Source organism: Crocuta crocuta, unplaced genomic scaffold, assembly GCF_008692635.1.
Source record: "Crocuta crocuta isolate KB4526 unplaced genomic scaffold, BGI_CrCroc_1.0 scaffold131, whole genome shotgun sequence".
Classification (NCBI taxonomy): domain Eukaryota; kingdom Metazoa; phylum Chordata; class Mammalia; order Carnivora; family Hyaenidae; genus Crocuta; species Crocuta crocuta.
Genome location: NW_027528977.1, coordinates 17,060,339 through 17,077,992, shown reverse-complemented (window position 1 = coordinate 17,077,992; position 17,654 = coordinate 17,060,339). Strand labels below are relative to the sequence as shown.

At 40.9% G+C, this 17,654-nt stretch overlaps 1 protein-coding gene across 2 annotated transcripts in view; it reads left to right on the top strand.

Annotated features, from left to right (window-relative positions):
* Positions 1-17,654, top strand: part of TENM2 (teneurin transmembrane protein 2) — a 3,267,991-nt gene that overhangs the window by 3,241,033 nt on the left and 9,304 nt on the right. For both annotated transcript variants that reach the window (XM_077757352.1, XM_077757353.1), the window contains 2 exons: positions 8,973-9,269; positions 10,944-12,558. In XM_077757352.1, coding sequence (XP_077613478.1) covers positions 8,973-9,269; positions 10,944-12,558 — 1,912 coding nt within the window. The remainder of the gene's footprint in view (positions 1-8,972; positions 9,270-10,943; positions 12,559-17,654) is intronic.

Genomic DNA, 17,654 nt, shown 5'->3' with positions numbered 1-17,654 from the left:
ATAGCCAAAGTAACCTTGAGGAAGAAAAGCAAAACTAGAGGTATCACACTCCTTAGATTTTAAGATATAAATACAAACCTATAGTGATCAAAACAGTATGGTATTGACACAAAAATATACACAGAGATCAATGGGACAGGAGACAGAGCCCAGAAATAAACCTACATTTATATAGTCCATTAATCTGTGACAAAGGAGGCAAGAATATACAATGAGGAAAAGACAGTCTCATCAATAAATGGTGTTGGGAAAATTGGGCAGCTACATACAACTAGTGAAACAAGATAACTTTCTCACAGCATACACAAAAGAAACTCAAAATGAATTTTAGATCTACATGTGAAACCTGAAACTATAAAACCCCTAAAAGAAAACATAGTAACCTCCTGGACAACAGCCTTAGCAATATATGTATGTATATGCCCTCCTTAGACAAGGCAAACAAAAGCGAAAATAAATATTTGGAGCCCACCAAAATAAAAATTTTTTGCATAGCAAAGGAATCAAACAAAGCAAAAAGCCAACCTACTGAATGGGAGAAGATATTTGCTAATGACATGGCCAAGAAGGAGTTAATATCTAGTATCCAAAACATATAAAGAATTTATACAACTCCAAAAAAATAATCCAATTACAAAATGGGCAGAGAACGTAAATAAACATTTTTCCCAAGAAGACATACAGATGCTGAACAAACATGTGAAAAGATGCTCAACATTACTAATAATCAGAGAAATGCAAACTAAAACCACAGTGAGATGTGACCAGTCAGAATGGCTAGTATCAAAAAGATAAGAAATAGCAAGTGTTAGCAAGGATGTGGAGGAGAGGGTATTCTTGTGCAGGATTGTTGCGAATGTAAATTGGCACAACCACTGTGGAAAACAAAATTTTAAAAATAAAAATACCATATGATCCAGTAATTCTACTACCAAGTATTTAGCCAAAGGAAACAAAAACACTGATTCAAAGAGATATATGTGCCCCTATATTTATTACCAATAGCCAAACCAAGATATGGAAGCAACCTGTGTCCATCAATAGAAGAATGGATAAAAGTTTCATACATACATACATACATATATGTACGTGTGTGTGTGTATGTAATACTACTCAGCCATAAAAAAAAAAATGACGTCTTGCCATTTGTGACAACATGGATGGATCTACAGGGAATTATGCTAAGTGAAATAAGCCAGACAGAGAAAGACATATGATTTCATTTATATGTGGAATCTAAAAAATCAACAAACAGAAACAAGTTTATAAATAAAAAACAAACTGGTGGTTGCCAGAGGGGAGGGGGTTTGAGGTAAGGGTAAAACAAGGGGATTAAGATGTACAAACTTCCAGTTATAAAATAAGTAACTTATGGACATGAAAAGTACAGCATATGAAATATAGTCAATAATATTGTAGTAGCATTGTATGGTGACAGACAGTGACTACATTTATCAAAGTGAGCATGGGGTAATGCTTAAAATTGTTGGATCACTATGTTAACACTTAAAACTAATATAGGTCAACTATATGTCAATAATAAAAATTAAAAAGTAATAAAAAATGAAGTGAAAGATATGTCAGGGAAGTTTATATCAACATAAAAGTACCCATAATATTAAAAGCATCCTGGAAAGAGAGCAGCTACCGTGGAGAGTCTCCCGGACTTAGCCTGAGTAAGAAGGAAACTTCAGTCATTTTAAGAAAAAATAAAATACCTAGGAAAAATTTTAAGCAAGGAGTTGTACCATAAAATATGTTTTTCACCTGTACTCTGAAAACTGTAAGACTGATGAAAAAAAGATTAAAATCACACAAATAAAGAAGAAGGTATTCTGTGCTCATGGGTTGGGAGAATTAATATTGTTAAATATGTCCATGCTACCCAACAAAATCTATAGAGTCAATGCCATCCCAATCAAACTACCATAATATTTTTCACAGAACTAGAGCAAAGAATCCTAAAATCTATATGGAACCACAAAAGAAAAGCCAAAGCAATCTTGAGGAAGAACAAAGCTGTAAATATCACAATTCTTGATTTCAAGATATACTACAAGGTTCAGGTGATCAAAACAGTATGGTACTGTCACAAAAACAGACACATATATCAATATAGAATATTATAGAATAGAAAGCTAAGAGAAAAACCCACACATATATAGTCAATCAATCTACAACAAGGGCAAGAATATTAATGTGGAAAAGACAGTCCCTTCAATAAATGGCACTGAGGAAACTGGACAACTACATGCAAAAGAATGAAACTAGACCACTATCTTACACCATATACAAAAAAATAAATAAAATGGATTAAATATTCAAAGTGAATTAAGACCTGAAATCATAAAATTCCTCAAAGAAAACATGCAGTAATCTCTTGGACATCGGCCTTAGTAACATATCCATGCATGTGTCTCCTCAGGCAAGGGAAACAAAAGCAAGAATAAACTATTGGTACTACACCAAAATAAATATCTGCACCGTCAACAAAGAAACCATCAAAAAGAAACCATCAACAAAATGAAAAGGCAATTTATGAATGGGAGAAGATGTTTGCAAATCATATATCTGATAAAAGATTAATATCCAAAATATATAAAGAGTTTATACAACTTAAAATGCAGAAGCTAATAATGTGATTTAAAAATGGGCAAAAGACTTGGATATTTTCCCCAAAAAGACATACAAATTGTCAAGGGCACTTGAAAATATGCTCAGTATCACTAATCCTCGGGAATATGCAACTCACAACAATGAAATATTACCTCATGGTTGTCACATTGCCCAAAAGACATGTATAAATTCAATGCAATCTTGATCAAGATTTCAATGACATTTTTTACAGAAGTTGGAGAAAAATCCTAAAATTTGAAACCATAAAAGATCCTGAATAGCCAAAACAATCCTGAGAAAGAAAAACAAAGCAAGAGGCTTTGCAATCATACTTCCTGATTGCAAGCTATACTATAAAGTTATAGTAATTAAGACAGTAGGGTATAAAGAATGGTATAAAGAAAGAAAAGAAAAATAGACAAATAGACCAATGGAACAGAATTGAGAACCCAGAAATAAGCCCAACAATATATAGCCAACTAATATTTGACAAGGGTGCCAAGAATACTCTATGGGAAAAGACAATCTCTTTAATAAATGGTAATGGGAAAATTGGATATTCACATATAAAAGAGTGAAAGTGGACCCAAATCTTACACCACTCACAAAAATTAGCTCAAAATCGATTAACGACCTAAATGTAAGAACCAAAACCATCAAATTCCTAAAGGTAAACAAGAAAAAATTCTTTGACTTGGGTCTTGGCAATGATTTTTTTGTATAGGACACCTAAAACACAAGCAACAAAATCAAAATAAACAAATGGGACATCATCAAACTAAACAGCTTCTACACAGCAAAGGAAACAACAACATGAAAAGACAACCTACAGAATGGGAGAAAATATTTACAAATTATATATCTGGTAAGGGGTTAATATCCAAAATATTTTTTAAAGTCCTACAACTCAATAGCAAAATTAAAATAATCCAATTTAAAAATGGACAAAGAGGGGAGGATACCTGACTGGGTCAGTAGAGCATACAGCTCTTGATCTCAGAGTCATGGGTGTGAGTGGGCATAGAGATTACTTGAATCAATGAACACCTACCTACCTACATACATACATAATAAAAATAGGCAAAAGACCTGAACATTTTTTCCATAGAAGATATATGAATAGCCAAAAGGTACATGAAAAGATGCTCAACATCACTCATTGTTAGGGAAATACAAATCAAAACCACAATAACACCTCACACCTGTTAGGATGGCCATCAAAAAGATAAGAGTAAAATCTGGAAAGGATGTGGAGAAAAGGGAACTTTTTGCACTGTTGGTAGAACTGTAAATTGGTGCAGCCACTATGGAAAACAGTGTAGAGGATCCTCAAATTTTTTAAAACAGATCTTCCATATAATTCAGCAATTCCATTTCTGGAACTCATTTCCAGAAGAAATGAAAACAGTTTGTCAAAGATATATCTGTACTCCCATGTCCACTGCAGCATTACTTACAATAACCAAGACATGGAAACAACCTGTGTGTTCATCAACAGATGAAAGGGTAAAAAAGTTATTGTATAGATTTACAATGGAATCTTATTCAGCCATAAAAAATGAGGAAATCCTGCCATTTGCAATGACATGGATGGTTTCTTGATGATATTATACTAAGTGAAATAAGTTAGAGAAAGACAAATACTGTATGATCTCATTTATATATGGAATCTAAAAAAATAAATAAATAATGAAAACCCACAAAGAGGTCAGATCTGTGGTCACCAGAGGTGAGGGGGTGAGGTGGGAATTGGAAGAAGATGGTCAAAAGGTACAGACTTCCAGTTATAAGATAAATAAGTACTAGGGATGTAATGTACAGCATGGTGATTATAGTTAACACTGCTGTATGATATGTAGAAAAACTCTTAAGAGAATAAAATCCCAAGAGGTTTCATCACAAAGTAAAAATTTTTTAAAATGAAGAAAAAGAAAAACCATTATCTATATGAGATGACAGATACTAACTAATGAGGAAAATCATTTTGTTATACACATAAGTCTATTATGTGTAATTTAAACATATGTAGTGGTGTATATCAACTATATGTCAATATAAGTTAGGGGGAGGAAAATAAAGTTCAGTAAAGTTCATTTGAACCAGTACTATAACAAAATCCCATTACCAAGGACATGGTGAATTGGGGGATAAAATCACAACTTAAATTATCAATGGCTAATGGTTAGTAATGGTTATTACTTCTCTTTGGTTGATGCACCCAGGCCAGGGGTCAGAGGCCTTGTTAGTTCTAAGTAGTAACAATAAACCCAAATATTGGCAGTCAGAGTTTAGGGACCCTTTTTCTGGTTTTGCCCACTATTCAGTTCCTTCTGCAGTCTTAGCGCCCTCACATACTAATATAATTGTTACAATGATAGTCATGCTTGTATATATGATTTACATGTTGTTCTCTCCTATGGTTACATGTTACAGTATATATTCATTTATATACACAGATACATGCACATACTATTATGTTATGGTTATTTATATGATTTGTCTGTTGGTCTCTCAGGTAGCTGAAGATAGGGACTTTTATTAATCCGAGTGTATTTTAACCAAGAGTACACAACAGAATCATCCAGCCCCTATCCCCTAGGGGGCTGATTCAGCAGCTGTGGAGTCAGTCCAGCAGCAGTGCTTTGAGAGAGTATCCCAGGTGGCTTAAAATTGCATACCTGATAGAGAACAGCTGGCCATAGAGGTGGTACAGCCTAGGGGCTAAGACAGTGAGCTCTGGACTGAAATCCTAGCTTCACCACTTACTATTTGTATAAGCTTGAACAGAGCACTTAAACCTATCTATCCCTTGTATGTAAAGTGGGGATAATAGTCCTTGCCTGGAAGTGTCATGGGGATTAAATAAGATAAAACAAGGGTAGCTCTGAGAACACACTAAGCCCATCATAAATTCTCAAAACGCATTGCTTTGTTGGTATTGTTCATCCCTGCATTCCAGAGGAGGCACCAAGCCTGACATTAGCAGAGATTCAATGTTCAATAAATAATAAATGCACAGGGAGCTGTATGATATTAGCACAGAGAATAAAAAAGGGAAATTAGTAAGGAAAGTTAGAAGGATGACCAAGGAGATGGAAAATAGACAGGCATGGTAAGGAGTCACAAGCAGTTGGCTCAGGAAATCCTAAAACTCCATCCTCATTGTTGCCACTTTATTCATTCTGCCTAATAAAATGTTGGCAAGGTCTTAAACTGAAAATTTTCAGACTCATAGGATTAAGAATTTTGATGGCCTTCTGGATCTGTTCCAAATGAAGCAACCCAATATAGCCAAACTTCTGTTTCCAGAGGAATTGATCATTCTGACCCCATCTTGTGCTGTCTTTTGGATATGGTGACTCAATAATTCTTTTTTTTTTTAATAGTTTATTGTCAAATTAGTTTCCACATAACACTCAGTGCTCATCCCCACAAGCGTCCTCCTCCATGCCCCTCCCCCCCTCCCCCCACATCCATCAGTCCTCAGTTTTTGTCAGCATTCAAGAGTCTCTCATGGTTTGCCTCTCTCCCTTTCCCCCACCATTTCCGCCCTTCTTCTCCCCCTTGTTCCTCCGTCAAGTTCCTCCTAATCCTCCTATACGTGCAAACATATGATATTTGTCCTTCTCTGCCTGACTTATTTCGCTCAGCATAACACCCTCAAGGTCCATCCACGTTGCTACACATGGCCAGATTTCATTGTTTCTCATTGCCATGTAGTATTCCATGGTATAGATAAACCACATCTTCTTGATCCATTCATCTGGTGATGGACACTTAGGCTCTTTCCATGTTTTAGCTATTGTGGAGAGTGCTGCTATGAACATTGGGGTACATGTGCTCCTATGCATCAGCATTTCTGTATCCCTTGGGTAAATTCCTAGCAGTGCTATTGCTGGGTCATAGGGGAGTTCTATTGTTAGTTTCCTGAGGAAGGTGACTCAATAATTCTGACTGTATTAACTTTTGGACATGTTTTTTAAAGATCCTACCACTCATGGGTGATGGGCATCAAAGAGGGCACTAGTTGGGATAAGCACTGGGTGTTGTATGGGAACCAATTTGACAATAAATTATATTTCTTAAAAATCCTACCACTCTCCCTTTACTTTCTTGACTATTCTTCCTCATGGCTGCACATATGATTATATATGAATCTTCCACTTGAAGTTGGGGTCTTAATCTCAAGAGCTCACCACCTTTATTCCTATATTCATACTTTGATGCATTTTCTTTCCAAAATGTTCTATCTCAAGTGTTTTATCACCTTCCCTCGGAGATGACTCCATGGAAATAGCAATAATTTGAGGAATCAAGTTGTCCTGGGTTCAAATCCAGCTTCCACTGCTTCTCTAGATTTGTGACCCCTCTGAGTTAAACTGCCCACATGTAAAATAACTTCTACCTATGTTGTGAGAATTAAACTGAGATAAGATAAATAAAGTACCCAGCACAGTACCTGTCAAAGTATGAGGGGCTTATATTAGTTTAGTTCAGTTTCAACTGCTAGTAACAGGGATTAGAAATAACAAGAGTTTAAAGAAAATATTGTCTTATTATTTTTTATGACATAAAAGGAGCCTAGAGATGAGCCTTTCATGGCTGGTATGGATGACCATTAAAGACACCTAGGTCAAAAGGGATCTAGACTCTTTCTGAATGAGCCATCATCCTTGGGGCTTCCATTCTCAAAGTCACCCATATTTACAAGGTGGATGCTGGAGTCCAGGGATCATAGCCAGATTCCACCCAGGAAAAGGAGGACAGTGGGAAGAACAAAAGGGTGCCTAGATCGTAGCTACGCCGTCTTCCTTTAAGGTTCCCAAGAGACCCAGCTGACAATTACATCATGTTAGCCACCTGTCTCTCCAGAGGAAGCTATGAAATGTAGTTCTTTACCTGTGTGCAATGAGGCTCCCTAGAAAACAAATGTCTGTGGTATTATCAGGCTACAATATGGAGCCTTCACGGGCTATGCTATGCTTTACAGTTTCCTCATCATTTCATACCTCAGGGAAGACAATGCATATATAATACATGAATCAGTAAAGCTGGTTAAATGTTTAAGTGGTTAAATGGTTCAGGTCTGAAAACTTAAGTTCCAGACCAACCCTGCCATTTCATTGTTATGTGACCTTGAGCAAGTATGTAACCTCTCTGCTTCAGGCCCAGCTTCCTCACTTGTCAAGTGGTTCTTGTGGGCACCAACTTGGACAAGAGATGCAAATTTCCTAACATAATGCCTAGGTCTAGCCCTCAGCATGTGTTAAAGTTATCACCACCACCATCAGCATCACCATCATTATTATTGTTAGGTACTATTGAATTATTAGGTAAGGTAAAGAGGTACCAGATATCTATCACTCTTCTTTCTGCCTGTGTACACCTTCCTTTGCCTTCACTGGTCACCCCAGGGATGTCTGGATTTGCAGCCAATTATGTTGAAAGAACCTGGGCTTAGTCAGCCTCATTTTATTCACTTCCAGTTATCCAGTCAGGACTAGCTAAATCTCAAGAGTCCTTCTCCTTTGCCCCTAACCAGAGTCTAGTCACCCAGCTCTGCCTTCTGGGACAGGCACTCTTCTCTGTTCAGATCAACTTCTAAATAAATATTAAATTATGTCTAGATGTGTTCCATGATTCCTTTCAAATCTAAGTAAATCAGTTCCCTTTGTTCAAATTCCCCAGCCCTGATAAGGTCTTCCACTAATGTCTTACATCCTTGACAGTGGCAAGATTTTTCTCTAGATAGAAGTAAAGAGGTTCACATAGTAATAAGCCTTCTTATTCCTAAGTCTTTGCAAAATATGGATTTCTAAGACAGCCTCCCCACCCTCCTAGATACCTTTACTTTAGTTTCAGAAGAAATCCTGACATCTGCTCTTAAATATCATTAGCTACTCAGCTGGTGATATGTCAGAAAAAAGGGTAGAAAGTGTGCAAATATACAAATTATATTGCTCCCAAGGTGGCCAGGCAGAGAAGTCAGAACCCCAGTGTTCAGGGCTATTGTGTATGGCTAATTCGTGCAGTGCACAATTTTCACCATTCACACTCTCTATGACATGATGGCATTCCTTATAATTGTGTACTGCTCAGGGCAGCCATGCCCACATTAGTCATCCCTGACCACAAGCAGCCTCATTTTGTATCCTAATGCACCCTGCAAATACTACCATTTTGTACCAATATCATGGTACATGATATAAAGGAGTTTAGAAAACACTACTCTAAATAACTTCAAGGTGAGTTCTTCCTCCAACACACTCGTTCCCTGGCCATGTCAGCCATGTCCTCTATAGAAGCTAACATGCCCAGGTATTACCTTTCATACCAAGCCCATTGTGTTTTCCTAGGTCCATGGAAGAAATCTCTTGTCCATTGATTATGACCGGAATATTCGGACAGAAAAGATCTATGATGATCACCGGAAGTTCACCCTGAGGATCATTTATGACCAGGTGGGCCGCCCATTCCTCTGGCTCCCCAGCAGTGGCTTGGCAGCAGTCAATGTCTCATACTTCTTCAATGGGCGCTTGGCTGGCCTTCAGCGTGGAGCCATGAGTGAAAGGACAGACATTGACAAGCAGGGCCGAATCGTGTCCCGCATGTTTGCTGATGGGAAAGTGTGGAGCTACTCCTACCTTGACAAGGTAAGTGAATATGCTGCCCGCACTCAGCTGGAGCTATCCCTTATTCAACTGCTTTTTAAGCTGACCTGAAATTCTTTGCCATAAAACAGTGAACATCTTTACTTTGACTCTACAAGGTCTTCCCTTATACTCCCATCCTCACTGGGAGGGAGGAAAATCTAAAGGAAAATATTATTTATAGCTCATCACTATTACCATTAAAAGAAAAAAAAAAGTGCTAGACAGTAATAGCAAAAAGAATGGATTGTCTAATTTTTTTCCCCAAAAATACTAAAAAAATGCTGTTGAAGTAGACAGAATCATTCCACTGGCATCACAGCTAATCATTATTTATGAATTGGAAATGCAGTGACTCATTTCTGCCTTGCCTGAAATTAAGCCATCAGGCTAGGGAATTTTGCCTAAAACTCAAGCACACAGAGCAAGATCCTCCTACTTGGCCTATTGGCTGAAACAGCCAATGGATTCTCTCTACACAATTCCCTGTGTCTGAAAGTGCCAGTTTCAGGTCTTTGTGTCAGAAAGGGTCAGGTTGGAGCAGCAGTAAGAAGAGATTTCTTGGGGGCACAAGTCAAGACTTTTGAAGGCTGTCCTGATCATCTAGTCATTAGGCAGGGGCTTGCTAAGCCTGGGCCTCTCATCTGTACTCACCTCGACATGGGTTCCATTTCTGTTTCTTCCTTTCTTGCTCTCCATTACAGTAGTCACTGTAGACAGCGCTGTGAGGGTGGGGCTGCCGTCCCTTTGGTTATCACTGAATCCTGTTCTCATTATGCCATAAAGTACTAGAATGGTTGACCAGAGGAGGCAAGAATCTTCCAATTGCCTCAAGTTTGAAGCCATTTTTATCCACCCAAAAATTGATCACTCTGGGTTATGTAATCTTTTCAGTATTTTCTAAATGGAAGATAAACTTTCTCTTTAGATTTAATCAGGGGTGGCCAAAGCATAGTATGTGTATCATACCTGTCTCCTGCTGGGCCAGTGGCAGTCATTTCTAAGCAATCACAGGATTCCTTGTTACTGAGCCTGGAGGCAAAGTCAGTGCCTCTCACCTCAGTCCTTCAAGTCCTCTCTACTCAAAGTACGGTCCAAGCAATATCAGGATCACTTCGGAGCTTGTTACAAAAGCAGATTCTCAGGCCAGTTCCCCTCTTATCCCCCCAGCAAACTACTAGATCAGAATCTGCCTTTTAACAAGGTCCCTGGTTATTTCATATGCACAGTAAAGTTTGGGAAGCATTGGTCCAGGCAGTGACCATGATCCATCAGAGGTAACATGTCCGTTAAAATCAGTCTACTCATAATCTCTGGTGTAAACTTCCCCATCCTTCCATGGCTTTTGAATTGCCATTTTGGGAAACAGAAGATTCTGTCCATTTGAGTGCTTGGTCCTAAAGAGCCAAATCACAGGGGCTCCTGGGTGGCTCAGTCGGTTAAGCTGCTGACTTCAGCTCAGGTCATGATCTCACAGTTCATGGGTTTGAGCCCCGCGTCGGGCTCTGTGCTGACAGCTGGCTCAGAGCCTGGAGCCTGTTTCAGATTCTGTGTCTCCCTCTCTCTCTGACCCTCCCCCACTCACACTCTGTGTGTCTCTCTCTCTCAAAAATAAACATTAAAAAATATATTAAAAATAGCCAAATCACATGTTCTTCCCCTCTTTCCTTCCTCCAGTCTATGGTCCTCCTGCTTCAGAGTCAGCGTCAGTACATATTTGAGTATGACTCCTCCAACCGTCTTCACGCTGTCACCATGCCCAGTGTCGCCCGGCACAGCATGTCCACCCATACCTCCATTGGGTACATCCGCAACATTTATAATCCCCCTGAAAGCAATGCTTCAGTCATTTTTGACTACAGTGATGATGGCCGTATCCTCAAGACCTCCTTTTTGGGCACAGGGCGCCAGGTATTCTACAAGTATGGGAAACTCTCCAAGTTATCAGAGATTGTCTATGACAGTACTGCTGTCACTTTCGGGTATGATGAGACCACTGGTGTTTTAAAAATGGTCAGTCTCCAGAGTGGAGGTTTCTCCTGCACAATCAGGTATCGTAAGATTGGCCCACTTGTGGACAAGCAGATCTACAGGTTCTCTGAGGAAGGCATGGTCAATGCCAGGTTTGACTACACCTATCATGACAACAGCTTCCGGATTGCAAGCATCAAGCCCGTCATAAGTGAGACTCCCCTTCCTGTTGACCTCTACCGCTACGATGAAATTTCTGGCAAGGTGGAGCATTTTGGCAAATTTGGAGTCATCTATTATGATATCAACCAGATCATCACCACTGCTGTAATGACCCTCAGCAAACACTTTGACACCCATGGGAGGATCAAGGAAGTCCAGTATGAGATGTTTCGGTCCCTTATGTACTGGATGACAGTGCAGTATGACAGTATGGGAAGGGTGATTAAGAGGGAGCTAAAACTGGGGCCCTATGCTAACACCACAAAGTATACCTATGACTATGATGGAGATGGGCAGCTCCAGAGTGTGGCTGTCAATGACCGCCCAACCTGGCGCTATAGCTATGACCTCAATGGGAACCTCCACTTGCTGAACCCGGGAAATAGTGTGCGCCTTATGCCCCTGCGCTATGATCTCCGGGATCGGATAACCAGACTTGGTGATGTGCAATACAAAATTGATGATGATGGCTATCTGTGCCAGAGAGGGGCTGACATCTTTGAATATAACTCCAAGGGTCTCCTAACAAGAGCCTACAACAAGGCCAGTGGGTGGAGTGTCCAGTACCGCTACGATGGTGTAGGGCGGCGGGCTTCCTACAAGACCAACCTGGGCCATCACCTGCAGTATTTCTACTCTGACCTCCACAACCCAACCCGCATCACCCATGTCTATAATCACTCCAACTCAGAGATAACCTCACTCTACTATGACCTCCAAGGTCACCTGTTTGCCATGGAGAGCAGCAGTGGGGAGGAATACTACGTTGCCTCAGATAACACAGGTACTCCTCTGGCTGTGTTCAGCATCAATGGTCTCATGATCAAACAACTGCAGTATACAGCCTATGGGGAGATTTATTATGACTCCAACCCTGACTTCCAGATGGTCATTGGCTTCCATGGTGGACTCTATGATCCCCTGACCAAGCTGGTCCACTTCACTCAGCGTGATTATGACGTGCTGGCAGGACGATGGACCTCTCCAGACTATACCATGTGGAAAAACGTGGGCAAGGAGCCAGCTCCCTTTAACCTGTATATGTTCAAGAGCAACAATCCTCTCAGCAATGAGCTGGATTTGAAGAACTACGTGACAGGTGAGGACTTTGTCACCTCAGTTAGGCAGTGGCTCCCTGCAGGGTGGTTGTCCTGGTAGACTGTCAAGAACTTCAAAAGAAGGTCTTACTTCTGATGATAGGGGAATCCTGGAGAGCTATAAACAATGGTCTGTATAGTATCTAGAACAATCAAGTGACACCAGTATAGAGCAGTCCTCAGATCTGTTTGAAGATGTCCTGACCATTTTCAAGTCCATTTAGTTGAAATAGCTTTTATAAGAGTTCTTCCTACATGAAGCAGTTTTATGAAGGGGGAAATAATGGGACTCTCTGGTGTCAGAAATCTCTGGTTCAAATTCTCTTCTACTTATAAGCCAAAGGACTTTGAGCTTGGTGTCTAATCTGTCTGAGCTGTAGTTTTCTTCTCTGTAAAAAGGCACTAATAGAATAATCCCACAGGGTGATCACAAGAAGTTAATGTACTTAATGCAGGTAAACGCTAGTGCCGGCATTTAGACAGTCGATATTCACAAAAGAATATCTGCTCATGCTATTACCATTATCTTTACAAATGAAGCATTGAGTAACCATAGACATGAGATGACTAAGACTCAGTTCCTCACCTCACAACCAGGCTGGCAAGATATAAATACAAATAGCCAATGATAATGCAAAGCAGAATTAAGTCTGTGCTACTGTATAGATGTCTCTATAAATGCTTCAACAAGCAATTATACAGTCGCATTATGCTAGATTCTAGGGATACAATGATGAACAAGACAAATGCCCTTCTCTCAAAGGAGTGTGTATGTGTATGTAGATGACTTCAAACTTGAAAACTGTGATGTAGCACACAGAAGGGACTCATGTCATACTGGGCCTAAAGAAGGAAGGGGATCTTGGTTGGCAGAAATGAGCTCAAGGCTAAAGAAAGACTATAAACAAAAGTCAAAAGGACATAGAAAGCTTGGAGAAGGGTATGGATAGAGGGGCCGAGGAGGGCAAATAATCTACTTCCTCATGAAAAGTAAGAAATTGGTAAAAATGAGGGCTCCTAACCATCCATCTACGTATCTCCATCTATCTTCCATCCATTCACCCACTCAACAAATATTTTCATAATGTCTAACATACACTAAGTACTAGAGATGCAGTGGAGAGCAAGATAAAGTCCTTATCCTCAGGAAAATAAGAAAATCAGGATGGATGGATGGATGGATGCAAAGAGATCAACTTTCAGCAAGGAAGCCAGGGTCATTCATCTGTCCATGCATTATAGAAGAGCAACAGCAAGGACCCCAAGTCCAAGACCCTCCAAGTTCTGGGAAACTCACAGCTCTTGGCCATAAGCCAAAGAGACATTAAACCCAAAAGGTCTTTACCCTCAGGTGACCAGGGGTCACTTGCCTACCCTCAAAAAGGGAAACAGCAACTAGCAACAGGGCTGCCCTCAATGTTCCATGCTACAGAAAGATGACTTTAAAGATCAGCTTGTGGCCATTTGGTATCTCATTGTCAAGTTCCAGAGCCTTTGAAGTTGAGCCCGGCATTTCCCCTACAACTGAAGCAGCTGGCACCTCTTGAGTACAGGAACTATGGGCAAGCCAGTTCCTCATGTTCTCCTCACCACACCTCACTGAGAGGCCCTGCCATGGTACTCTGCCATGGTCTCTCTTCCCCATGGCTCAGCATGAATTTTATCCCCCAGTTCACTTCAGTTTCAAATTAAAGGACCTGTCAGGAAAACATACATATACATATTAGGTAACAATAAATGTTATGAAATAAAATAGGATAGGTTTTACTGAAAGAGTGATGGGAAAGTTCTCCTATAGTTAAGGTGCTCACAGAGGGCTATCTGAGGAGGCAACATTTGAGCAGAGACCTTTATAAAGAGGGGGAGGGAGAGGAAGAGTGTTCAAGACATTGGAAACAATGGGAATAGGAAGGTAGACCATGCCTGTCTTAGCCTTAGGAAAAGAATCCCTTCACCTTTCAGAATGTGCTTCCCAAAGCCCTGAGTAACTTAGGGATGAGGCAGCCAGAGCCAAATAAAAAGGAAGCCATTCTCAGAGTGGGCTGAATGGACACTTATAGCTGCCAAGGCCCCAAACATCCACAGAGCACAGTCAACCTCACTGACCCCCTCAGCTACTTTCCTGGTTCTCCTGAAAAGGAAAAAAAAAAAATTATCAGAATTTTCTGAAAAGCAATATGCCTTTCCTCATTCCAGTGCTTCATGGAGACTCAATAAATGGGAATCAAATCAAGTTGAACTAAGTCCAACAAAATTGAATCCAGAAACCATTTGAAAGAGTCTAAAATAAAAGGTAGTGTCAGAGAAGCATGTGCATAGAGCTGATGTGAACAGTCCAAGCTGGGGAAAGGAGGGCCCAGGCAGAGCACAGCGTCATACCAGGCACAAACCCACACCTGCTGCCCATTCAAGATGAGCTGCCCCCTAGAGAGAGGGTGCCAGCAGAGAACATCAAATCATTCTCTGCTGTTTGAATGTTGGCTAATCTGTAAACTCTGTCTAAATTAGTCTTAATTTGCCACTTAGGAGACAAGCAGAGTGGCTGAACCTGCCGCTCACAATTTAAGCAGAAGAAGTAATTAAGATGTAGTCAGGAGGAACGCAGAGAACAGAACCTTCTATCTCTGGTGCTCAAAAAAAATCGTTGATGTTTTGGAAACAGAGCTCTCTGAATGCAAGAGGCAGCTGCTGAGCCTGGAGGGAGGGTCTGCTTCCTCCTGAGAATGCAAGCACGAAGGAAGACAGCATAGAGCGCCCGTTAGTTCAGAGACATCCGGGCTGGAGCAGAGGCATAGCCACCGGGAGGGGTGAAAGAGGGCCAGAGATGGTACCTTTCCCAATCATGGGCTCCAATGCAGCACCCTTTCCAACAGGTATTTTTTTAAGGTAATATACTGACAATTGATATATCTGTGGTATATAGGTATTAGGGGAAAGGATATTAAAAAAAAACAAAAAAACAGACAGGGAGGCAGATTCCCTCCCCCAACAACCTGAAGGGCCTCGGTCTTTTCCAGTTTTGGCACTGCAGGAAGCTCCTTCAGTCCTAGGCAAATGGGGACCCATGCCCATCCTCAAGCCTGGCCTGTAATTCAGGCCTGTTCATTCTGATGTTAGAACCTGAGTACACCTCAAGACCCCAATTTTAGCCTTGCTCCTCACTTCCTGTATAACTTGGATGAGATCTTAAACTTTCTGAGGCTTCATTTCTTCATCAGCAAAATGGTGATAATAATAGCGCCCACCCCATGGGGCTGTAAAAAGCAAATGAGTCCTGAAGTGTGAAATGCCTAGCATAGTGCTAAGGCTAATAAAGGATAGGGATGTGTTTGTTATTTATAGGCAGCCATAAACTTGGTGGAGTTCATAGATGAGGAGTGGAGATGCCACCTTTGCATAATTCTCTGAGGAATGTGGGGAGGGGTCTCCAGATCCACCCCAAAACAGATCCAAACTCTGGCCTGAGTGGAACTGGTTCAGTAAACCTGAAACCCTAGACAAATGTGAGCTAAGCAAACGTCCTAGGTGTCATCCACAATGACTTGTATTTTCTCCCCACCCTTTCTCCCTGGAGAGTCTGTGGGCTCACAAACCTCAGGCACATGTGAGCATGATGGGGTTTTGTGAAGTTTAATTTCCCTAAGTGAGGAGGAAGGCACAACCTCCTTCTCACATTACCCTCTTCTCAGATCTACACTTAACACCTAAGATGCTGTTCTGACAGTGTTTTCAGAGACAGACAGTATGCTCTGTGGCCCCAACATAATCACATACCCTGAAGAACATGAGAGAAGGACAGTAATGAGCCATTAGGAGCGGCCACCTCTCTGGCTCCTGCCCCAATGGCTCCCTCTCTACAGACTATTTAGGGAGGCTGTCACCAGATAACACTAATTGCTTCCAAAAGGAAGAGGGGTGTTGGTGTGGTGCCGGAAGTGCTTTCTGCAGAATGGAGGAGATGAGCAATGTGAATAAACATTTCAGAATAGGTTTAGATTCAGAAACTAAGCCACGTTAGAAACTTTAAGGAAAAGAAAAGAAGGTAGATGACATGCGGTGTTGGTGCTCATGGGAGTGGCCATTAAAATTTCCAGTCTCAAAGGCAGGGGTTTTCAACATCATCTCCTGAATACTAGGGAGGAAACTCTGAAGTGAAAAGATCAGGGTGGGAGAGTCTTTGAGAGCAAGACCTCGCTTGCCTTTCTGGGAATTCCCCACATATCCTCATACCCCTGATGAAAGATGGGATGATTTCATATGGTGTACAGATGAGGTATTAAAGAACATGGAGCCACAGATAAGGAAAGTTCACCTCTTTAGTGCTCTTTTTATTCTTCCAATCCAGTCCAGGAGAGTCTCCACCTGATGCTGGTGTGTACTTCACACCTCATTAACACTTCCATTCTCTCCCTTTTAATGAAGAGAGCAGGTCTGAGACCCCCCTCGGTAAAAGGTAACAAAAATCCTGCTCTAATTTAATTGGATGACTTTGTTTTCTTTCATTTTACAGTTATTCTGTTTGCATCAAGTGAGTCTGCTTTCCCATTTATGGTAGTAACAAAGTTTCTTTTTTAAAATAGACTTAAGTGGGGGTGCCTGGGTAGTTCAGGTTAAGCATTCAACTCTTGATTTTGGCTAAGGTCATGATCTCATGGTTTGTGGGTTTGAGCTCTGAACTGGGGTCCATGCTGTCAGCATGGTGCCTGCTTGAGATTCTCTCTCTACCCCTCCCCACTCACCTGCACTAACTCATGCTCACTCGCTCTCTCTCTCTCTCTCTCAAGCTTATTTATTTTTGAGAGACACAGAGAGAGAGAGAGTGGGCATGCATGCACTCGAGGGGGAAGAGCGGAGAGAGAAGGGAACAGTGGATCCAAAGCCGGCTCTGCTCTAACAGCAGAGTACCCAATGTGGGGCTCAAACTCAGAAACCATGAGACCATGAGCTGAGCAGAAGTTAAATGCTCAACCAGCTGGGCCACTCAGGATTCTCCCAAAATAAATAAACTTAGGGGCACCTGGGTGACTCAGTTGGTTAAGCGTCTAACTCTGGATTTTGGCTCAGGTCATATTCTCACAGTTTTTGTAAGTTTGACCCC